Here is a 25,094-nt window from a genome sequence, read left to right as displayed (position 1 = left end):
GCAAGCACGTAAGAATCACTCCAATCACATGGACGTTCTGTTGGTTCAAGGATAAAATTAAAACAAGATATCCTCTGTAAAGCAAATATATTTATTATGCACTTTCATATACATAGGGATTTTTGCTTAATATAATACAAGGAATAAAATAAAACTTTTACAATGTGAAATTCAATGTACATTTTAGGCTATTTACATACCCCAAACCAAGGGAAAAATGAAAAAAGTAAAAGCATTTGTCTGAAACTACATTTGCTGAGAAGTGTAAGTGGAGGACATTAAAGTAAAACAAACATTTGCATAGGCAAACAACATTGGAAAAAGTACTTACTCCTGTTTTTCTAATCAGTGAACTATTATTGGTGAGGATCCCAGTAGGCATGGGGATGAGGGTGAAGGACATGATATAACTGGCTGTACTTTGCAGGACATACTGAGTTCTGGTCAATTTTCCTTCCAAAACCTTTCCTACAAACATGGAGATTTTATTTTTCATTGCTGTATTTTTTATCACTTCCTTTATTATCAACTCATGACTGTTAGGGAAGCACACACGGAATGGTATAAAACTGTTATAAGCACGTGGCATCATGGTTGTGTTGCGGCATCAAGTGATTTACAAAATTTAAACATTTTTATTTAAAAAATAGCTCTTTAGGAGTTTTATATTTGTGGGACTATTTTTACTCTCTTAGTGAAGCAGAAGCTATTGTCGGTCATGGTATTAAATAAATCCCCACAGAAACAAATAAGCAAAGCAGGGCACCTTCAGCCCCCTTTTCATCCATATTCTAACTGAAAGCCATTGCTGTTCTATTCCAAAGCTTAATTAATATAAAAACATCCAGAGGAATATTTACTTTTGAAAATCATATTTTTCCAACAGGTTCTCTTCCTACCAACTGTTTCAAGTGTATATAGTATGGATACGAAAACATTTAGCTCTTCAGAAAACATAAATCCCTTATGTAATGAGTCATAACTTTGCCCTTTGGCCACAAGGTGCATTTTTGTAAAAACAATAAAATTAAATAAATACAATTCCAATAATTCAAGGTTTACTAGAAAAACTGGCAGCTTTCAGGGTTCTCTTTCTAAAGAAAAATACACCTAATAAGAAATTGGAGCTTCATCTTCTAAAATTACATAAATGTACTGTATTTGAGATATGAGTAAAGTTGGTTATAATAATAGGATGTGTTCATATTTATTAACAGAATCATTAACACTTTTAAGGCTACTTTGCAAGAGTCCTATTAAGCATATTTAATAAATGTCCCATAGGGACAAAAATTCAATACTTGAAACATTCACATTCGAGTTATCAATATTGCCATGTCACCTTAATATTAATTGAACTTATCAACTTATCTCCTATTCTTGATTATGATTTACTGATGACATAAACACATAAGTTTTGCTGACTTTGAAAAACAGAAGCAAAAATAAAAGCCTTATAGGAAGATCAAGTGAAACATTTATCACAACCAATTATACATTTCTATTTCTGTGAACAATGTATCATGTATATGTCCTTCATATATGAAGATGACATTACTGACCTCAGTTACTAAGACATTTTCTAAAGATTTTTTCCAGTAGTAGTAGCAATGGTTTTGTGCTGAATCTCCAAATTCTCTTCCCTCATTCCTCCTTACGCACATAGAAAGAACAGAATTTCTGGGTTTTTTTTTGTAAGATCCCAGGGCTTTTTCAAAGATCAAACCTACAACCTTGGTTTCTAAACAATAAATTTTAATCTTTCCAGACATGCACACAACCCACTAAGCTAGCTCAACTGGTTTAGAGTCCACCCAGGAGGCTAAAGCTCTGGGTCACATGCTTATTTGAGCGGTCAACTTTGTTTTCCTCGGTTACAGACTTCACCCTTAACCCTGGCATCCATCATTCTGGAAGCGATTGTCCAAAGAGAAAAACAGGAAAGAGTATGTGGACAGAAAAGTGCAAATCCATCACTACCATTTATCAAATAGCAGTAAAAAAAAAAAAAAATACACCTGTGCTATGGCCGATAGGTTAGTGGTGTCATCAGTGAAGGAAAACACGTATTATATTCATCAAGAATATTCATCCAACTAATCACTAAAATTGACCCAATCGATTTTGAGTGGGGGCTATTTTGGTCATGCAGTGATTTACAAAATAGAAACAACTGAGAGAGAAGCTACCATCACAATTTACAGTGGTAGATATTTTATTTAACTGGATGGAAGAGAGAAAGGGTAGTCAATGAATTGTTCAGGGATCAAAAATCTACCCTCAGATAGACAGGTGCATCTCCCTCTACACACATGCCACTGAGGCCTGGCTCTGTCCCTGAGAATTTTCATGCCTCAGGAATGATCATCTGTCTTCTTGGAGGTGGAATGACCAGTGAGTGGAAGGTGAAACTGCATCCCAGTGAATGAAGCAGAACTTTATTCTGCCTGTAGTCTGTGTGTGTGTGAGTTTTCTTTTCTTTCTTTTTTTTGACACCTTTAGCCGAAGATTAGGAGGATTCTACTGGGAAATCCAAATATAAACTACTTAGAGCAGATCCCTAAAATACTAGACATTTTAAAAATCTTTCATGAAACTTTTTTCACCTCGATGTGGCATTAAATAGAAACACATTTTTAACCAGTGCTGAAGGTGTAGTGAACATAAAATGGTTGTATGATTTATTTTATTGAGTGACATTTTTAAGGATACAGGAAACAAGCCATACACTACAACAAGGCAAATACAACTGAAACAGTATGCTTAAGTTTTGTCTGCCACAGAAAGAAAAAAATAAATACAAAGAACACTGCCTTTTCATATATATTTGATCATGGCACATGCACATTTATCAAATCTTAACTTAAAATACTTTACTCAAAATCTTTTTCAGCTTTTATCAAGGAACTGCAGTATGTATCTGCATTTAAAAAAAAAAAAGTGCTTACTCTTGGATAGTTAATACAAAGCACAGAAAATGAAATTTTTTAAGTACAGAGGGTTACACTGAGAAGGCAGCCTTACTGTTTAGGCACATTACAGTATTTAAGGTAACTGTACTGCAGATATCACATTCTTCATTTTTTTTTTTTTTTCAGCAAATCAACAGGCATTTTATGTTTTCATCCAGTAGCTGAAGAATCACTCCAATCACAATGTCCTCTGTTTCACAGAATAGGAAACTAATGCAAAAGTTAAAAAAAAAATTAATTTCTAATTATACTTATTATCTAACTACATCTAGTTTTAAAACCCTACAAAAGAATATATACATATATTTACTATGTAAAGCACAAAAGTAGACCTTTCAGAGATTCATTATTTAACGTATAAATCACTTTTAAAGATTCCACAAAGTGTTTACCTTAATTCATATGTTTTACTGTATAATATATATCTATACTTAACCTTTACAAAAGATAGAATGAGTTGGAGGGCTGTACCATCAGAACTAAATATTTAAAAAATAAATCCCGTTGGAGAATGTATCAACTACTTTTAGACAAATGATTGTTGAATGAGATTTGACTAGTTGTCTGTAGATTCACAGTGAAGGGTGTTTATTATTAGGAGGTATAGGAAATGTATTTATAATAATGTTTTACCTAAAACATCCCTAAAAATGTATCTCCAAAGACAAAAAAGCAAAAGAAAGATTTCAAGTTTGTTAAAGAAAAGAGTACAATTTTGTTAGAGGATGAAAAATGATTAAGCAAAGTGGGATAAATATAATTGTAGTATAAGTTAGCAAAAATTCCTAGTGAAATCTGAATTTATCCTGAATACGAGAAATGTACTTCAGAAAAAGTATCCATAATATAAAATTATGCATCTGTTTTCCCATTAACTTCCCCTATGTAATTACTGTAGCATCCACTGTAGTGAAAAGGAGAAAAAAAAGTTTTTATTTAATAAATATAACTTTGAGGTTTAAACATTTAATTCTTACGTCTAAATATAATGGGTCCTAAATACCCTCTTGCCAATACATCCATTTATCATCTTTCCACACCTATTCCTGATATGTGTAAATTTTACTTGGAAGATTCTTAAGGGATCTGTCATAATAAAAATTACCTTTCATGATTAAATCTTTTATTTCTTCCAGGGTGGAAAAAGGAAGGAAATTAACATTCACTAACTACCTACTAAGCACTATATACACTACCTTCTTCAAACCCAAAAGGGAGTATTACTGAAATAGCCCCTGCCTCTGTTACCATCAGAGAACTTTTAAGAGGGGAAATGACCGTATAGGAGGGAATTCTTAATCTGAGATCCACAAATAGCATATTCGTTCACCCACTCATTCATTCACTTACTCAACACATTTCTACTGAGAAACTACTATAGGTCCAAGCAGTATTCCAAGTACCTGGAATACCGTGGTGAACCAAAGAGATAAAAAGCCCTACTCTCACAAAGCTTACATTTCAGTAGAGAGGAGACAAATAATAAACATAATAAATAAAATATATAAAGCATGTTAAATAGTAAGTACTGTGGCTAATGTAAAGCAGGAAAGGGGGAAAGGGAGTGCTGGAGGTGGGAGAATTCAAATTCCAAAGAGTGACGAGGGAGGGTCTTGCTGAGAAGACGACAGGAAGAGTGATGAGGTGGCCGTGTGGATTAGGGAAGAGTATTCTAAGTAGAGGGAACTACACTTTGGACATTTATTCTTTATGTTGATGAAATGTTACCTTTTATAATGGTGTTTCCTTTTTATAGTTGAAGCTTGGGTCAGAACCCTCAATCTGAAGCTTCAGGGCTTGTTTAAGGCTTAATTCCGTCTCGGAGGAAGGATATCCTTCCAGCACTTCCTGATGCCCTCTATCCTGTACTGTTCGTGGGACTGAAACCCTACCAAGAAAAACCTGGTTGCTCTGAAGATGGTAATTGGGATTTGTCATTATTCCGTTTCTCTTCTTCTGTTCCCCACTTTGTTGGTGAATAAGAAACTGCTGTTGCGATCGACCGATTTCTTGCTGAGCTGAAGGTATAATTTTGCACTGCGATTCTGCTGGCATCTGTTTAGATGGTGCACTAGTCCCAGATTTGGCTGTAGGTCCTCTTTTATCAAACTGAGTCATTTCATATTCTAGAACCTTTGGCTGTGAAGAATTATTTTGTTTAGCTTTTTTCCCAGCCGACCCAGATTTGTTGGCATTTTCTGATTTCCCCCCTTTATTTGTTTTAGTTGACTTCAAACTGGGCTTTACTTGACTCCACTCAAACTCACTGCTCGGTGAATGATGGCTCTGTCCCAAGGACTGTGTTGTGGAAGACGGGGAAACAACTGACTGTCGACTTCTGCTGCGCGGCAACGAATGCTGCTGAATTTGTTCTGTAAATGACAAGCTGTGAAAGCTGTCAATTGGCACTGTTTGAGCCGTTGCTGTAGATGAAGTAGTTCTCAAAGATGAATTTTTTGAGCTTTTCAGGGAATTATTTGACAATGACGACTTCTGCCGATCGACTGTCGAGTCCGGAGATTCCGAAGGAGAACTGAATGCGTGAGCTGGCCCATTCGGTAACCCGCGCAGCGAAGGCTGCGCGTCCCCTCCACCAGTACTGCCAGAGCTATTTGATTTAATTGTTAATGACTGCATTTTTGAAGACACTGACTGTAGAGGCTTTTGCTCCATTGTGTGGACAGGGGATGGGGAACAGCCATTCAAACTGGATGCACCATATTTTTCTAATAATTTAATTATTTGAGAATGTCCATTTTTGGCTGCAACACGCATAGCAGTGCGTCCAAATTGATCAGCATGGTTTGGATCAGCACCGTGCTCTAATAAAACCTGCACAACGTCAATGTGCCCTTCCTGGGCCGCAATGCAGAGCGCAGTTGCACCTTGATTACAGGTATGGTCCACCATGGCGCCATGCTCGATCAGAAGCTGCACCACTTTTACATGGCCCTGCCAGGCTGCAGACTGCAGAGCAGAGCGCTTTTCATTGTCTGCAGCGTTGACGTCAGCATGGTAGGTGATCAGAACCTGCACCATTTCCAAATGGCCTTGCCAGCAGGAAACATGAAGTGCTGTCCTTCCTTCAGCATCACTTGCTTCTACATTTGCACCATTTTCTAAAAAATATTCAGCCATCGTAAGTTGGTTTTCTAAGGCCAAAATATAAAGAGTAGGCCTACCATCAGCATCTTTGTAGTTCACATCAGCTCCGTGGCTAAAAAGTAATTCAACAATGTCCCTGTGTCCTTCTAATGCAGCAACCCGCAGTGCATTTCTTCCATCATAACCTCTGTGATCAATGTTGGATTTGTTTTCCAATAATACTTGAACACAATCATAATGACCCTCTTGCGAAGCTAATATGAAAGGTATCCGCCCATCATTATCGATTTCATTTGTTCTAGCACCTTGTTCAATAAGTGCTTCACATATTAATCTGTGACCTTCAAAAGCTGCCATGTGCAAAGGTGTCCATCCAGCATCATCCCTGTGATTTTCATCTAACCCCCTATCCAGTAGAGTACGTACAACTTCAACATTTCCTTGGGCTGAAGCTATGCTGAGGACTGTCCTCCCTTCACTGTCAATGCTGTCCACAGCTGCACCCCAAAACAGAAGTGTGTTTACAACCGAAGCATGACCCATAGAAGCTGCTGCTAACAAGGGTGTACGACCATTGTTATCTGTGTGGTCAACATCTGCCCCCCCCTCTAGAAGCAAGTCAACCACATCGACGTGTCCTTCATAGGCAGCCACCAGCAGTGGAGTCATGCCATCTTTATCACAATGATCCACTTCAGCACCTCGATCGATTAAAAGGCTAACAACCGATGCATGTCCTTTGCTTGCAGGAACACAAAGTGCAGCCACAGAGAGTGCAGTCCTGCCATCGACGTCCTCGTGATTCACTTCTGCTCCGTGGTCCAGGAGGTGTTCCACGATCTCTCTATGTCCCATGTAGGCTGCTGCTATCAAGGCAGTTCGACCTTCATTATCAGCTTTGTTGACTTCAGCACCATGTTGTAGCAAGTTAAGTACAATATCCTCATGTCCTCCCCAGGCTGCTGCTCTCAAAGCTGTTCGGCTGTCAGCATCTGCACAGTCCACTTTGACGCCAGCGTACAGTAGCGCAGAAACGACCTCAGTATGGCCACCCCAAGCAGCGGATCTTAATGCTGTCCAGCCATCCTGATCAGTATGATTAATATTTGCTCCACAACCAATCAAACAATTAACCACCTTGGTATGTCCCTGTCTAGCAGCTAGGGTAAGTGGTGTGTGCCCATGAGCATCTTCTATCTCTAAATCTGCTCCCCTAGAGACGAGTAAATTCACCACATCGAGGTTGCCACTGTAAGCAGCATTAGCCAGTAATGTTCTCCCATTTGAATCACACTGATTTACTGATGCTCCATTATCTAGTAACGTCCGGATGGAATCCTCTCTTTCTAAGGCTTGTCGGACTATGCACGATGTGCGATCATCTTCACTGTTGACGTGAGCGCCAGCTTTCACCAACAGCTGTAGCACTTCTTGCTCCTTGGGTATTAGTGTAGACAGGGAGTCTCTGACAGGTGTACCATTCCATATCATCCACAGAGCTAACTCAGCTGTCTCTAACTGTAAGTTTGAATTAATTAAGTGCAATGCAAATTCTTGTGCTTCCAATGGTGTTAAATTCTTGGCTTGACAGGTATAACTCATAGCCAACATTCGGTGTCCTTCTGCTGCATTACATAAATACTTCTGAGTGCAGTGTTTCACATCCAGAAGCCACTCTGCAAAACTATAGTGAAACAGTATTTTAGTATCTCCTAGTCCATCAACCAGAAGTTTGGAGAGGACATCTAACTTGCGCTGAAAGTCTTCCAAGCTTAATGACATACTTTTGGTCCATACTGCATGATATAATTCCGTTATGGTCAGAGGTCGGCAGGCTGCAAGAATCACATTCAAAATAGGCTGAACCTTTGCAAACTGTTTTCTTACAAAAAGTCTCTGACACAGCCAGAGATACAGACCATTTAGAGTTCCTGGGATGTCACGAATCTCTCTTAACATAATAAAATTTTCTACAACTCCATCGAGAACTCGTTCTAGATAAAGAAAGCATCCGCTGCTCTTAATATGCAGTTGATTTAACATCTCTGCGGTTTCTTTTGTGAGGTGTTGCCGCAAAGCTTCTTCTTGATCTAAGCGATGAAGAATGTACTGCTGAACATCCTTAACGATATATGCCTTCCGAAGGTCATCTAAACTTATTTTTCGAAAACCTAAGGACAAAAAAGTAGATGTCAATTGAAAATGATTACCAAAGTTTCCATATAGTCAAAGAGAATGTCTTCAACATGTGACAAACTGAGAAGCAAACAAATCAATAGTAAGTCAATTAATACTAATAAACCAGTCAATAGATACCTAGAAGTACATGAGTCAGTTTTCTTTTCCTTCTGGAGAAACACACTGATGGCAGATAAACGATTTCATTTTCCTATCCACAAATGGAACTATTTCTTATTCGTATAGTGGCTCAGTGCTCTTCTCAACTTCCATGGTAAGAGATACTAAATGAGCATTAGACATCTTACATACATAGCCAAGCACACTGGGAAGATTTTCTGACCCCCCAAATGATTAGGAAAAAAAGTTGCAGGAGACATAAATAAGGTTTGTTTATTTTTATAAGCTGATCTTTTCCATGTGAAAAATTTACATATTTCTATCCACATAACTGAAGGTACACTAGTCTTAATTATGGAATTGAATATTTGCATACAGTTAGAATATCACTTGTCACTGCCTTTAAATTACATTATTTTACATGTTACCAAATTAAAATAATTAAATCTTAGATTGTCAATAAACAGCTTGAATCTGAAGATGCAACTTGGTCAAATTATGCTAACAAAATTTCAGCACTGTGAAAATAAAGCAACTTAATAAACTTCAAACCAACCTAAAACCATACTAGTTACAGCTATTCAAAACTCACTTTAAGTTCTTTAAAGAAAACCATATCATTTTCCGAAGGGAGATGATATCCTGTTTTATAGACATGGATATATTAGACAACTGTGTAATTCATCTTCCAGAAGAAAAAACTCCTAAGTGAATGAACTCTCTTAAGAGGAATAAATCTAGAAATTCAGCAAAGATTAGTGATGGTCAATTAATACTGAGTAAAATACTCTTACTCAATTGAATAAAACAAATGTATATATCACCTACTATATGCCAGGTACTATGTGAGGAAATGAGACTCTCACTTTGTGGTGAGAAGTCAGTGAGGACCAAGGCAGATCTACATTCTGAAAGACTATTCTAACATCACTAAAGACGAACAGGTGGAGTCAACTCTAGAGGCACAGCCTCTTATAGAGGCTGTGATAAAGTCTACATAAGAATCACTAGGACTTCACTAGTGGTGCAGTGGCTAAGAATCCGCCTGCTGATGCAGGGGACACGGGTTTGAGCCCTGGTCCGGGAAGATCCCACATGTCGTGGAGCAACTAAGCCCGTGCGCCACAACTACTGAGCCTGTGCTCTAGAGCCCATGTGCCACAACTACCGAAGCCCGCACGCCTAGAGCCCGTGCTCCACAACAAGAGAAGCCACCGCAATGAGAAGCCCACGCACTGCAACGAAGAGTAGCTCCCGCTCACCACAACTAGAGAAAGCCCACACGCAGCAACAAAGACCCAATGCAGACAAAAAAATAATTAATTAATTTTTTAAAAAAGGGGTGGTGGTGGTGGGATGAATTGGGAGATTGGGACTGACAATATATACACAAATATGTATAAAACAGATAACTAATAAGAACCTGCTGTATAAAAACATAATAATAAAATAAAATTCAAAAAACAAAAAAGAATCACTGAAAACCTCAACAACCAAAGCAGTAGCAGCAACAGATAAAAATAAAAGTTGGAGCTGGAAATTACTAATAAGAGCTAGATTGCATAGAGCTTAGTAAGTGTGGAGAAGGAAAGAGAACAGGAGCCAAAGTTGACATTCATTTGTGGTGTGGCCAAAAGCATGGAAAAAGAGACCACTAAAGGACAAATAACAGGTTTGGAGAGAAAGTTGAAAAATTCAGTTTTGTGACACTAATCTTGAATTACTTAGATGAAATGGACAAATTTATTGAGAAACACAACCTACCAGGAATGACACATGAAGAAATAACAAATTTGCATCCCTCTAAATCTATATAAAATGGAATCTGTAATTATATATATTTACATACATTCAATTGATTGATTAAACATATAACTGATTAGTCTCAACAGAGTTAATTTCAAATGATAAATTTTAATTACGAAAAAACACACTCCTGATCTGAAGAATTTAAAACATGCCTAGAAGTGTATAACATTCTACATTTATCAGCGATATGAGATAACTTGCCTCCAAACCTTTTTTGTGTGTTCATCTGCTTTTGACTTTATAAATTCATTAAAACAATTTTAAGCTGGAAAACACCTCGCATGTTGCTAATAAAAAGGATTTTTAAAAATAATAACTACCACCTTACATTGTACAGTGTTTTAAAGTTTCCGAAGTGATCTTGTAGATAATGATTGGCATGAAAGATCATATTGCCTATTATGAATAAATATCTGTAATTTAAACCTACATAACTAAGATATCATGATTGAAACTTGAGGTAATTAAGACAGAATCTAGGCTAACCCTCCACAGTAACAGGTTTGCTTCTTAGTTTGGTTCTGAAAGAAATATAAGAGATCAACATTTATTGAGAGTCAATTATTTTTAAAGCAGCACTTCCAGTACTTATCATACATAACACTTCTTCTTATGTCAAGCCTGTGAGATAAGTTGCACCTGACAATTCTAATTTGGAATGCATACATCTCAATTCAAAATCCATATATTTCATTAAAACAACAGTAGAAAGCAGAAACATGCAGGACATAAGGAACGCTGAAAAAAATTTTTAATAAGTGAAAAAAATGCTATGTTCATGGACAGAAGGAAAGCATATTTTAAATGTCAAACTTTTCCTAAATTTTAAACAAATGTAATAATTTTGTTCACATCATTAGTAGTTATAATTTTTAAAAAGCTGTTCAAATCAATCTAGTGGAATAAAAGTAAAAACACATATTTTAGAATAATATTGATGGCAAGGACGACTGGGAAGTAACCGTACAAGAAAATTTAAAGTATTAAACCAATGTGACAGTTGCATAAAAACGCCAACAGACAGTTTAGAAGAGCAGACAGATGGTTTAGAAATACATAAATAACACACACACACACATACATGCACATATGCTTACACTTAAGATAAAAGAAGCACTGACAACTAGTGGTACAGGGAGTTAATAAACAGTGCTGAGAAGATCTGTGATTTGATAAAGTATCCAGATAAGAGTCTTATTTCACACCATTCGGTAGAATATATACTATAAGGATAAAAATCACTAAATGTAAAAATAAGAATATACAATAGTAAAGGACAATACATTAGAGTGAATATAAGGGACTTCAAAAGAATTACTACAGTTTTAAAAAGCTGAAGAAAATAGCTGCAAAGAATAAAAAAATATGAAATAAAAGCCCTCTTAATAATCAATACGAATATCACTAACTTCCTGGAGGAAACCTAGGTAAAGGTGAGAAAGTACTAACTCAAAGGAAAAAAAAGAGACAAATTGATAAATTAACCATAAGGGGGAAGAATTCAATAGTAAATAAGTATAAATAAAAATGAGATACTATTTTTCACACACTAAATCTGCAAATATGAAAATATATAATTCAATACTGGTGGAAGTTCCGAGAAACCAACACTCTCAGGTAGAAATATATGACATATATCTTTCTGGAAAGCAACTTGAAAATATGTATTCATAACTTTAGTAATATTCTTCAACGTTTACTACCAAATTCCAAACCTATCATCAACAGAGATGTGATCTGATGCTTATTACAGCTCAGCATTTTTAATAAGAAGGAGTATGGTAAGAGAACAAGACCATATTCAGTTCCTCCTTATTCCTTCTTGGTTCACTGCTTTCTCCAAGACCTAGTTCAAAGAAACACAAATTCATTTCTTTGCTTTGTTCCAAGCTCTGATCTAGATGTTGAGGAGATACAGTGGTGGACAAGACAAGCAAATTTCCTGTTCTTATGGAGGCTGTATCTTAGTGGAGGAGACACCCAAGTAAGAAAACAAATGTAAAATGTAAACAATTTTAAACAGTAATAAGACATAGGAAGAAAAATGTGTGACTAAGTAGTTGAGGTGGCAAAAATAGAAATCGGATAGAAGAATATGGAGAAGCCTGCAGGAGACTGGTATTTGAGAAGAGATCGAAATGTTAAGATAGTAAGAAGTTCAGGAGAAGGTCATTCCCGTCAGAGGGAATGTCAAACGCAAGCCCCTAAGGCAGAAAAATGCAGATCTGAAAATAACAAACGTGAACTGACAGAAATATAGAGAAAGGGGAAATCTCATGTGTTGCCGGCAGGAGCATAAATTATTTCAAGCACACCAGATAGCAATTTGGCAAAATTAACTAAAGCTCAAAACGTACACACTCTAGTAATTCTGTCTGGGTTTGTAATGTAAACCTTTAGCACACGTGCACAAGACGTGTTTGAGCACGTTCATGAAGCATTTTTTGTAATAATGAAAAACTGAAATAATTAAATGTCCATGAATAGGATAATGGAAAAATTGGAGATTTATTCATGGGAAGGAATAATATACAGCAGTTAAAACCAATGAACTGGGTTTATAAGTAGTAATAGGAATAGGGCTCAAAAACAATGCTATCAAACAAAAGGATATAGTGATAATAATAATAATAGCAGCAATACACTTATGAAGCACTTATTATGTACTAGGCATTATTCTAAGTGCTTCACATGTAATTTGTCATTTAGACTCACAAACACTCTATGGGGAAAGTAATAGGAATGTGTAATCCTCATTTTATAGATAAGGGCACTGAGGCACAGGTCATGTTGGCCAGCTGCATACGGTCACATAGCCAGTAAATGGGAATAGCTAGGATGGTGTATGCAGTGTTTCATTTATGTGAACTATAAAAATATACAGAATACAAATATGAGTTGAAAGGACAGAAAGTAAACTAATAATACTGGTCGTCTCAAATGAGGAAGGGAAAGAAATGGGATGCCATAGACCAAAAGGGGATTTAACTTTATCTGGACCTGACATACTAAGAGCTACATTAAGTATTAGCTGTTATCCTGTTAATCCCCCAACTTTTATCAACTAGATTTTCAATAACAACAGAACAGAATAGTATAACGGAAATCAAATCAAAAGTGCTGTTATTAGTAGCAAGGGAATCTAAAAGAGGGAATAAATCTGGTTAAAGGAAACCATTTTAACAAATTAGTAGGGTTTCACCATTCTGTAAAATGTATAGAACTATTTACAAGTGATATGGCTAATTAACCAATAACTTAATTATCTTTCCAATTACACTATAAATCCTGTGAGTGGTCCTTGTTTTATGCTCCTTTTACTTCCCATAGCACAAAGAAAAAAAGGGCTTTACATAATCTAATAGGAGAAACCACAACTTTATTGTGGTAGTAAAAAAGTAGAGTCGGGAAACAAGAAAAGTAAAGGAAGAAAAAAACCTGATCAGGTACTTCTATACATTGTATAGATTGTTTTCTCATACATCAGAAAAGGGTTAAAAAAAGGATCTACTTCAAGAGGTATCTGAATTGCTGTTGACTCTGTCTCTCCTCTTAAACCAGGAAAAACGTCTTAGAGAAACTGCCACTGATTTTTAATACGCATATTCACTACTCTCAGTCTCGTTAGAAGAAACATCATAAGCTGATCAGGACACATCAGCATAAAAATTGCAGCCCTACAGATATAAAGCAGCTGATATGGCATGAAATACTCGTAACCTTTACTAAAGATGCTAGATAAAGAATCTTGAAAAAAAAAAGGTTCTATTAAATGATCTTAAAATATTCTATGGCTTGTTTTTAATACAACTTTTAAAAAGTACAGTTGAAAACAGCTGATAGAACAGATAGAATAGCTGACAGAATAGCAGAAGCAATGACCAGATTTTCAACTGAGTACTCTCCTCTAAAAAACACATGCATTATTTAGTTCATCAATGAAAAACATTTGAAGATGGCAGGAATTACGCTTACCGGTAAACATTTTAGTAACAGCTTTGCTCTGTTTTCGGGCAGAACAGAGAAGTAATAGCCATGGTGGAAAGAACTCATGGTGACCAGCTAAAAGCTCTGCCACAGTCCCAGATAAGCTGGTAGACGTCTGTTCACCTTCCATAACATTACACCCTTCATCCACTGAATCCACAAGCAGATAGAGGCTTTGCTGGGGAGGCTTCATTCCCAAAAGAGGGAGCAGGACACACCTGTGAAACACATCCATATGAGCATTTTGAATGTTACTGGCTATGATATTAAGGTTTATTATCCAAACACTAGAATTACAGGTTATAAATATTGTTTTAAGAAAAAAATTAATGTTTTAGAATAAAACTATTGTACAAGTTTCAATTCCTTACTTTAATGAGAATACTGGTCCTAAATAGTTCACATTTCCAATAACAACAACATTTTCCACAATAAAGTGTGTGTGTGTGTGTGTGTGTGTGTGTGTGTGTATTATTGATTCAGCATTCTTAAGAAGGGCAGTAGGAACCTGAAACAAGATTTCACTATTCCTTTCCTGAAATTTTTATCAATAATAAAAGCTTGAATTGTTTATCACAAAGCTAAAATGTATTGGAAAGGAAAAAGAAACTGGGGATCACTTCAGTAATAGAAAAGATATCAAGAGTTCTCTAGAATTTAGAAGATTTTATCATCATGTCTCTCACAAAATGACTGCACTTCATCTAGTTTGTCATACACAAGTTTTACTTTAAAAGACTTTTCAAAGATAAACTACAGTCTAGATTCCATTTGATGTATGTTCAAATTTCAATGTAAAGGATAAATTATTAGGTTTAATCCCAACACATTTCCTACTCAGATAATTTATACTGAAGTTGAATACAATTTTTCATAACTGAAACAATACTCATTCATTTTCAACAAATATTTACATGAGCATTCCATATGCTGAATGAGGTACTGAAAGATACAACGGTGAAGAGGACAGAATCCGTCTAATCATGAACACCAGAAACGTACAGATAATCCTTTCTACAACTCTCTTCTTAATCTTTCAATCCTGATAGCAACCAAGATCCAATGTATCACTAAGTCCTGTCAATGCTTCTTTATAAAAGTCTTCAAACCCACCCTGGTTTGTATCATCACCCTACTCCAAACTGCCGTCATCTCGTTCACCCAGGAACCACACTAAATCTACATGCCTCCAGCCACTCCCTCCAGAGCTCCTACTGCAGCATATCAAACTTTTCACAATGTTCCTCCAGCCATACTAGCTTTTTCCATGACTTTTACTAGATACAATTACACAAGGGCCTTTTGCTTTGCAGTCTCCTCTGCCTGGTCTGTGCTTCCCTTCTCTCTTCATGTAATTAACTCCTCCTTGGTCTTCAATGGTAAGCTTGAGAGTCACTTTCTCAAAACCAAGACCCTATAATATGCTTTCACAACATCAAGTATTTCTCTTTCACAGCATTATCAAGTTTGTAATGTTAAACTTACTCAATATCATTAATTCTTATTTCTCTCTTTAGAGGTTAAGCATCAAAAGAACGGGGACTATGTCAGTCTCGCTCATGAGTATAACATCAGAACCTAGCAGTGCTGTACCCATAGGAGATCCTAAGTAAAGACTTCACACTGTTGTAGCCTATACTGGAAAACAAATAACTTCAATGTAGGCTGCTCAGTGCTACCAAAAAAAGCAGTAAAATTACTAACACAGTGGATAAGAAATGATCAACTCAAGGGAAGTAGATAAGAAAGGAAGAAAATGTCAGAGAAACATTCAAATATTAGGTGCTCAAGATGAACTACGTTTTGAAGGATCAATTAAAATTCTCCAGGAATAGTAATAAATTTGCAATAAATTTTACAATAAAGGGAAGGCAGGGCCATCCTGGCAGAAGGAATGTTATAAATTTAGGAAAATGTCCTTTATTGTACCTTATGTATATAGTTCCTCTACTATGAGAACAAAGAAGGCTGACGTAAAACCAGTGTTATATATTTACCTACGTATACAGTACATATATACATATACAGTATATATATATTTCTATATATAGTACATATAAAATATACTATCATAATATACTATAGTAATATCCTATAATCAGTGCCACTTGAGAGAGACCATAACCTTAACTACTTTTTTAAAAAAAATTTTATTAATTTATTTATTTTTGGCTGTGCTGGGTCTTCGTTGCTGCGCGGGTTTTCTCTAGTTGCGGCAAGCGGGGGCTACTCTTCGTTGCAGTGCACGGGTTTCTCATTGCAGTGGCTTCTCTTGTGGAGCACGGACTCTAGGCGTGCAGGCTTCAGTAGTTGTGGCATGTGGGCTCAGTGGTTGTGGCTCATGGGCTCTAGAGCACAGGCTCAGTAGTTGTGGTGCACGGGCTTAGTTGCTCCACAGCATGTGGGATCTTCCCAGACCAGGGCTCGAACCCGTGTCCCCTACATTGGCAGGCAGATTCTTAACCACTGCACCACCAGGGGGGAGCCCCCACCTAACCTGTTTTTGATCAGGACAGGGTAAGGGGAGAGGTCAGCAAAGTTAGGAGAGGAGCTTAGTCAGGAGAAAGTTCAAGAGTAAGGCAACAGACACAGGAAAAAAAAAATCTAGTTAAGGCAATAGGACACGCACAGGCTGGGGGAAGAGAAGGACCAGTGAAAAACATACTGAAGAAAATTACTGAAAGAGTAAATACTGGGACTTACAAAGTATTTTGAAATGTGAACTCTGACCTAAGCGTACTAAGGAGCCAGTGAAGTACTTTAAGCACAGAACTGATATGTTTATATCTGTGTTTAGAACGATAACTGGCTACAGTTGAAGAAAAGCCTGAAACAGAGTAAGTCTAGAAGGAAAGAGTGCTCAGAATTTAAGGGAAAAAAAAGAAAAAACAATCTCCATCCTGAACTACTGTCACCAAGGCCATCACTGCTAACTTTAATTCACTGCTTTATTGCATTTAAGTACTTCACATCTGCATCAACTCACTTGATTCTCACATTCTTTAAGATGGGTACTACTGTAATACCCATTTCCAGATGAGGAAAACAAGGCACACAAGGAGAAGTCACTTATCCAAAGCTCAAGGAAGGGACTGAAGTTCAGGGTCTGGCTCTAGAACCTACACAAGGGTAGACCATTCAGCCTGGTTTGCCTAGGACTTCACCAGTTCTAAGTGCTGAGAACCAGCCATTCCTCCTCCCTGTCCATGCCCCCCACGCCCCACTCCTGGGCAAACCAGGATGGTCAGTCACCCCCTAGTCTACACTCTTACCCACGACGGTCTACTGTCTATCTAAAACCAATGTTATAAATAAGGTAGTAAGCAGCAAGGTCAGAATGAAGTAGACAGATCTGAGGGAAATTTGGTCGGTGAAATTGATAGGATTTGATGATTATTCCCCGTCTTTTGCTTACTCCAGGTTATGTGTTCTTCTTTTCCTAGTTCCTTATAATACAAACTGAAATAATTGTTTCATACTTCTAATATAATCCTTTAATGTCATGAATTTCCCTCAAGTATTTTCACTATCATCCAATTCAAAATAATTTCCCTTTGATTTCTTCTTTGAAACAGGTTACTGAGAAGTGAGTGGTATAGTTTTTAAATATTTGGGGACCTCCCACCAGGTATTTTATGTTCCTGTGTTACCATTATTTAAATTCAATTGTGATCAGATGACATACTTTGTATAACTTGCACACCTTTAAATTTATTAAGCATTGTTCTATGGTCCAGAATGTCTAACTTAGTAAACGTATAAGCATTTGAAAAGACTGTGTGTGCTATTGTTGGATGGACTGTTCTTTAAATGTCCATTAGGTCAAGTGGTGATAGTGTTGTTCAATTGTTCTATATACAACTGACCCTTGAGCAACTTGGGGGTTAGGGGCACCGAGCCCCTGTGCAGTTAAAAATCAGCATACTGCTTAGAGAGGGTGTGGAGAAAAGGGAGCCCTCTTGCACTGTTGGTGGGAATGTAAATTGATACAGCCACTATGGAGAACAGTATGGAGGTTCCTTAAAAAACTAAAAATAGAATTACCATAAGATCCAGCAATCCCACTACTGGGCATATACCCTGAGAAAACCGTAATTCAAAAATACACATGCACCCCAATGTTCATTGCAGCACTATTTACAATAGCCAGGTCATGGAAGCCACCTAAATGCCCATCAACAGACAAATGGATGAAGAAGATGTGACACATATACAATGGAATATTACTCAGCCATAAAAAGGAATGAAACTGGGTCATTTGTAGAGATGTGGATGGATCTAGAGACTGTCATACAGATTGAAGTAAGTCAGAAAGAGAAAAATATCATATATTAACAAATGTATGTGGAACCTAGAAAAATGGTACAGATGAACCAGTTTGCAGGGCAGAAATAGAGACACAGATGTAGAGAACAAACGTATGGATACCAAGGGGGGAAAGTGGTGGGGAGTGGGGGTGGTGGTGTGATGAATTGGGCAATTGGGATTGACATATATACACTAATATGTATAAAATGGATAACTAATAAGAACCTGCTGTATAAAAAAATAAATATAATAAAATTCAAAAAAAAAATCAGCATACTGCTATCTCTGCCTCAAAAACAAAGGAACCCAAGGGCAGTAAGCTAAAACAGTCAGGTATATATTTTTTCATTTTTTTTAAATTAAGCTTTATGTCTCTTTATGTATATTTGTCTTAGGTAACATATAATTAGATCTTACATTTTTATCTAATCAGGCAAACTGCCATTTATACTAGTGTATTTACCATTTACATTTAATGTGATTCTTCATATGATTCAGGTTAAATTTACTATATTCTTATACATACCATTTTAAAATATACAAGTATATCTGTAGGACATAATACTAGGATTAGAGTTGCTAGGTTAAGGGGCATATCTGTGTGTATCTTCACAGATATTGTCAAAATACCCTCTAGAATTTATATAAACATACCCTCCCAACAGCTGCGTAAGAGTGCCTGTTTCCCTAGCCCCTCCATTACAGCAATTAACATTATTTTCCACAGATATGCAGAAAATGGCATCATTATGCTTTTAGTTGACATTTCCTTACCATGAGGTCAATCTTATTTACAAATGTCTAGGAGTTTTATTTCTTTTTCTTTAAACTGTGTCTTCATATCCTTTATCCATTTTCCAAAAGATTAATGTTTCTCTTTTTTGGAGAGTATTAAGAAAATGATTTTGTTGCTAATATTTTCCATCATTTGTTACTTTTCTTTTGACTTTTAAAGGGGTTTTTTTTTTGAAATGTACAATTTCTCTGTTTTTTTACTTTTACATATCAGTCTTTTTTCTTTTATGAATTCTGAGTTTTATATGTTAACACATCAGTCTTTTTTCTTTTATGAATTCTGAGTTTTATATGTTAACACATCAGTCTTTTTTCTTTTATGAATTCTGAGTTTTATATGTTTCATTTCTGAGGGGACTTCCCTACTCTAAAGGTTAAAAAAAACACTTCCTCATGTTTTCTTCAAAAGCTTTGAAAATTTTATTTTTTAATCACATTAGTTTTGACATAAGATGTGAACTAGGTTTCCAATTTTTTTCCCCACGTGGCTCCACAGTTATCCCCAAACTATTTACTAAATTATCTTTCTCTTATTGACTTGATTTGAAATATCTCTCTTTTCACAGACAGAGTAAATCCCCATATATATTTTGGCTAAGTTTCATCTCATTCTGTTGTTTCACCATCTCTTTTCCAAGCACTTATATCTCTGCTTCATGCAACTGTTGAAGTCAGGCAATTGCTCATTAATTATGTTTTCATTTAAGACAATATATTTGGCTACGGTTTTCTTTTTGTTCCGTGGCAATATTTTTCTGGTGAGCATTTCTGGTGCTTTTTTTTGTTTTGTTTTTGTTTTTGGGGGGAGGAAGAGTAAAATGTAGAGCTTTATTATGCCTTCAAACTTAAGTTGTTATTCACTTAAAATAGACTGTTAAAAATATAAGATTTTTTTTTTACTAGATCTTTATTGAGTATAATTGCTTCACAATACTGTGTTAGTTTCTGTTGCACAGCAAAGCAAATCAGCCATGTGCATACACGTGTCGCCATATCCCCTCCCTCCCATTCTCCCTATCCCACCCTCCTAGGTCATCGCAAAGCACCGAGCCAATTTCCACTAGCCAACTATTTTACATTCTGTAGTGTATATATGTCGATGCTATTCTCACTTCACCCCAGTTTCGCCCTCCCATCCCACATCCTCAAGTCCATTCTCTATGTCTACCTCTTTATTCCTGCCCTGCAACTAGGTTCATCAGTACCATGTTTTTTTTAATTCCATATATATGTGTTAGCATATGGTATTTGCTTTTCTCTTTCTGACTTACTTCACTCTGTATGACAGACTCTAGGTCCATCTACCTCATTACAAATAACTCAATTTCATTTCTTTTTATGGCTGAGTAACATTCCATCGTATATATGTGCCTTCTTTATCCATTACCAAAACCAGAAAAAGATGTCACAAAAAAAGAAAATTATAGACCAATATCACTGATGAACATAGATGCAAAAATCCTGAACAAAACATCAGCAAACAGAAGCCAACAGCACATTAAAAGGATCATACACCATGATAAAGTGGGGTTTATCCCAGGGATGCAAGGATTCTTCAATATATGCAAATCAATCAATGTGATACACCATATTAACAAATTGAAGGAGAAAAACCATATGATCATCTCAATAGATGCAGAAAAAGCTTTTGACACAATTCAACACCCATTTATGATAAAAACTCTCCAGAAAACGGGCAATAGAGGGAACTACCTCAACATAATAAAGGCCATGTACGAAAAACCCACAGCCAACATCGTCCTCAATGGTGAAAAACTAAAAGCATTTCCTCTAAGATCAGAAACAAGACAAGGATGTCCACTCTCACCACTCTTATTCAACATAGTTTTGGAAGTCCTAGTCTGGTGCTGTTTTTTAGACCCCTCCTCCCTACTGGTTTTGAGATATATTTTTACATATCTTGTGACAGCTCTTCAGTAAGATAACTTCTTTCTGGATCAGCAATTGCAGGTTAGTGTGTCCAGTGTCCAGGCTTCTAAGAATCTCCTTATGACTCAGAGTCATGGGCATGAACTTCTTTGCGCTTCTACTTCTCCCCAACCAATTAAGCTGAGAAGCTGTGGGGATGTACACAAGGCCTTTCTCACCACAGCCCCCTCGCCATTACCCCCAGATGTCTGACTCCTGCACAGAGCTCATCTGTGAGACTCATTCTTCCCAGCACTTTGTTCTTCCTTTCTGCTTAACTGGGTCCAGGGAAACTTCTAGCATAATCTATAACCTGTCTCCGTGGTTCCAAATGAGGGTCTTTATGCTCTTGATGATGTTCAGGGTATACATTTATTTCAAAGAGTAAATGTTGTGTCAGTTTTGTCTGCATCTCAGTTTGGTATTAACTTCCACATTTATCTTGAGGCTGGGGTTTACAGGTCTCTCATAGTTTCACTTTCTTGCTATTAGACTATTTCCCAGGCCTTAGTCAGTCATGTCAAAACCAGAAGCCAAACTATGGTTTTAAAAATGTTGAGTAATTTTTTCTAGTCTTGACATCACCTCTAAACTCGAAACTGTCTGCTACCATCTCCATGTGCATGTCCTACAGGCGTCTCAAATTTAACATGTTTAAAGAAGCATTCTCTCAATTTACCCCCCAAATAAGTTCCTCCCCACCCATTTTCCCCATGTCAGTTAGTGGTATCCCATCACCCCCCTAGTTTCTTAAGTCAAAATCCTAGGACTAATTCCTGAGTCCTCCCTTTTATTCCAGCCACTGTCCGCCTCTCAGTCCTAACAGCAAGCTTTCCTCCAGTCAGGGCCTATGTACTTGGTACTCCCTCTGCCTAGAAAGCTCCCCGAGGCCGAACTTCTCTTCCTTCAGATTTCAACACAAAGTTTATCCCTGAAGAGGTTTTCCTTGGTCACCGTGTCTTAAATGGCCTTCATCGTGTATTACTGTTCCTCTAACAACTCATCCTGTTTTCTTTGTAGTGTTGATCCCATCCTCAAAGTAATTTATTGCGTTATCTCGTGTACTGCTTTCACTGTAAGGCTGGGGTGAAGCTCCTCCACTTCCGTGCTGCCTCCCCCGGGATGGCACCCGTCCTGTGCACTGCTAGATTCCCAGCACTCAAAACCATTATTTGCACATCACAAACACTCAGTAAAATCTGCTTCATGAATGAACGGTAATTAATAGGAAAACTGCTACTCTGAAATACTAGATAAAAAATTTTCTAGACTCGGAATCCCCATATTCAGTTTCCTTTTATTTATTCCATCAAAAGCACCATATGGGGATGCCTACACCACCAAGTGACACACAGATCCACATCTCTACCAGATTACATTTTATCATTTTATAAATGACAATCCCATCAAAGTAGACACACACAAAGCAAGAGTGCTTTAGAAGTCTAAAACAGATTTTCCTCTGTTTGTGAATATATATGTATATATTATCTTCAAAATGAGATAATGGGATAGTATTAGATGATCACATTCATACAAAGATAACCACCATCTTTAAGACCAGCAGTGTGCAGGATTTACCTGTGTAGATATGTGTTATTAAATGTCTTACATTTCCTAGGTGCATTATTAAAATTCAGGCAATATATATTACATTAATACTTTTATGAAGGTAATTTGAAGTCCTTGAGCTAGCTCTCCCCCCATTTTCAATCCTATGTTGAAAATAAGCGCCGGCAGCGTCGTGCTTCTGTAGCTGGCCTTCTGATTTTCAGGCAGAAAGGCAGCTAAAAGACCATTAGGGCAATTCTGAAATGAAATCCATTTTTTTTTTAATACAGTGAATTTACTTACTGCCTCTTTCTCAAGAGGCTAATTAACTTTTAAAAGCTCCTACAAGTATTGTAAGGAGTATACTATTAGACAGATACTATACGTACAATAGTTTCTTAAGGTCTTCACTGTTGAACATTGAGTTTCATCTCATTCTCTGGCTCACTCCCTCAGGAGCAGAGAACTAGTTAAGAGCCTCCCTCCCAGTCTTACAACAAAATAAGCCAGGCAAACTGCAAGTTCAAGACTTTTCATGAACCTACGAGATTGCTTAGGTCACAGGGCAACCCACTAGCCCATAATCTAAGGTGACACAGACATCTGCAGGCAGACACAGAACGCAAGCACTTACTTGCCTGGGGCAGATGCTCCTGGACACTGGAAAACAAACTGAATAAAAAATAGGCAAAAGACCTGAACAGACACCTCACCAAAGAAGCTACAGATAGCAGGTAAGCGGATGAAAAGAAGTTCAACATCATATGTCATTAGCGAATTGCAAATTAAGACAAGCTGAGACATATAAGTTAGAATGGCCAAAATCCAAGCGCTGACAACACCAAAAACTGGCAAGGATGTGGAGCAACAGGAACTCTCATTCGTTGCTGGTGGGAATGCAAAATGGTACATAGCAAGTTTGGAAGACAGTTTGGCAGTTTCATAGAAAACTAAACATACTCTTCCCATACAAAACAGCAATTGTGTCCCTGGTATTTACCTAAATGAACTGAAAAAGTATGTCCATGCAAACACCTGCACACATGGTGTATATAACAGCTTTATTCATAACTGCCAAACTTCGGAAGCAACCAAGATGTCCTTCAGTAGGTGAATGTTAATAAACTATGGTACATCTATCAGGCCATGAAAAGACATGGAGGAATCAAATGTATATTACCCAGTGAAAAAAGCCAATATGAAAAGGCTACATACTGTATGATTCTGACTGTCAAACATTCTTAAGGCAAAACTATGGAAATGGTGACAAGATCAGTGGTTGCCCAAGGCTACGAGGAGGGAGTGATGAATAGGCAGAGCATAGAGGATTTTTAGGGCAGTAAAACTACTGTGTATGATACAATAATGGTGGATACATTTATTATATATTTCTTAAAACCCATAGGATGTACAACACCAAGAGAGAACACTAATGTCAACTATGGACTTTGGGTGTTAATGATATGTCAATGCAGGTTCATCAGTTATAACAAATGCACCACTGCGATGCAGGATGTCGATAGTGGAGGAGGCTGTGTGTGTGCAGGGATGGGAATAAATGGAAACTCTCTACACGTTCCCCTTAAAAGCAGTGAACCTAAAAAAATAAAGTCTGTAAATTTAAAAAAATACTATTTAAAAAAATAGTATGGTATTTGCACATCAAAGTCTAGAAACAGACCAGTATAAATACAGGAAGCTGATTTTTCACAAAGTTGCAAAGGGAATTCAATTGAGAAAGGAAAGTTTTTTCTACCAAAAAAAAAATTATACATAATATTACCAGATTACCCACTTTGAATTCTGCCGTCTAAAATCTCACTACTATCTGGTGAAATTTAGCATCAAAATATTATACATTTGAAGTTTACCTAGAAGGGTAATCCTAAATACCTAGCACTTTCCAAAACCATCTGGAAGTACAATGCTGACATACTGGCCCGTCATTTTATTAATGAAATGATTAAATTCTTTCAAAAGGCTATGCTTTAAAATAAATGTTTTTTAAAAAGACGAGAAGTAGAAAAACTAAATCACTAATAATTCTTACTTAATATATCTTGTCTTAGGAAAACAAACACAGGTTTTACTTTTCTCTTTTTCTCCCATTTCATTAAGATATATATTGACATATTACATTGTATAAGTTTAAGGTATACAACACATATATGTACATATTGTAAAATGTCACCACAATAAGCTTAGTTAATATCCATCATCTCACAGTTAATAATTTTTTTTTCCAACTTTTAAGATCTAGTCACCTAGCACCTTTCAAATATACAATACAGTACCGCTAACTATAGTTGCCATGCTGTACATTACACCTCTTATAACTGT

At 36.7% G+C, this 25,094-nt stretch overlaps 1 protein-coding gene across 5 annotated transcripts in view; it reads right to left on the bottom strand.

Moving 5' to 3' along the window:
- Positions 1-70: 70 nt before the first annotated feature.
- ANKRD50 (ankyrin repeat domain 50) overlaps positions 71-25,094 on the bottom strand; it is a 43,645-nt gene continuing 18,621 nt past the window's right edge. For 4 of the 5 annotated variants that reach the window (XM_032632749.1, XM_032632750.1, XM_032632748.1 and 1 more), the window contains 3 exons: positions 14,160-14,389; positions 4,701-8,248; positions 71-3,182 (listed from right to left, as the gene is read on the bottom strand). In XM_032632749.1, the coding sequence (XP_032488640.1) occupies positions 4,704-8,248; positions 14,160-14,389 (3,775 nt within the window). In that variant the 3' untranslated portion in view covers positions 71-3,182; positions 4,701-4,703. Of the gene's footprint in view, positions 8,249-14,159; positions 14,390-25,094 lie in introns of all 5 variants that reach the window. The other variant, XM_032632751.1, reaches the window with a different exon arrangement.

The sequence above is a fragment of the Phocoena sinus genome, chromosome 5 (assembly GCF_008692025.1).
Source record: "Phocoena sinus isolate mPhoSin1 chromosome 5, mPhoSin1.pri, whole genome shotgun sequence".
In the NCBI taxonomy this organism is placed as follows: Eukaryota; Metazoa; Chordata; class Mammalia; order Artiodactyla; family Phocoenidae; genus Phocoena; species Phocoena sinus.
The sequence above is the reverse complement of the archived record's forward strand: the minus strand, read 5'-3'. Positions and strand labels throughout refer to the sequence as shown.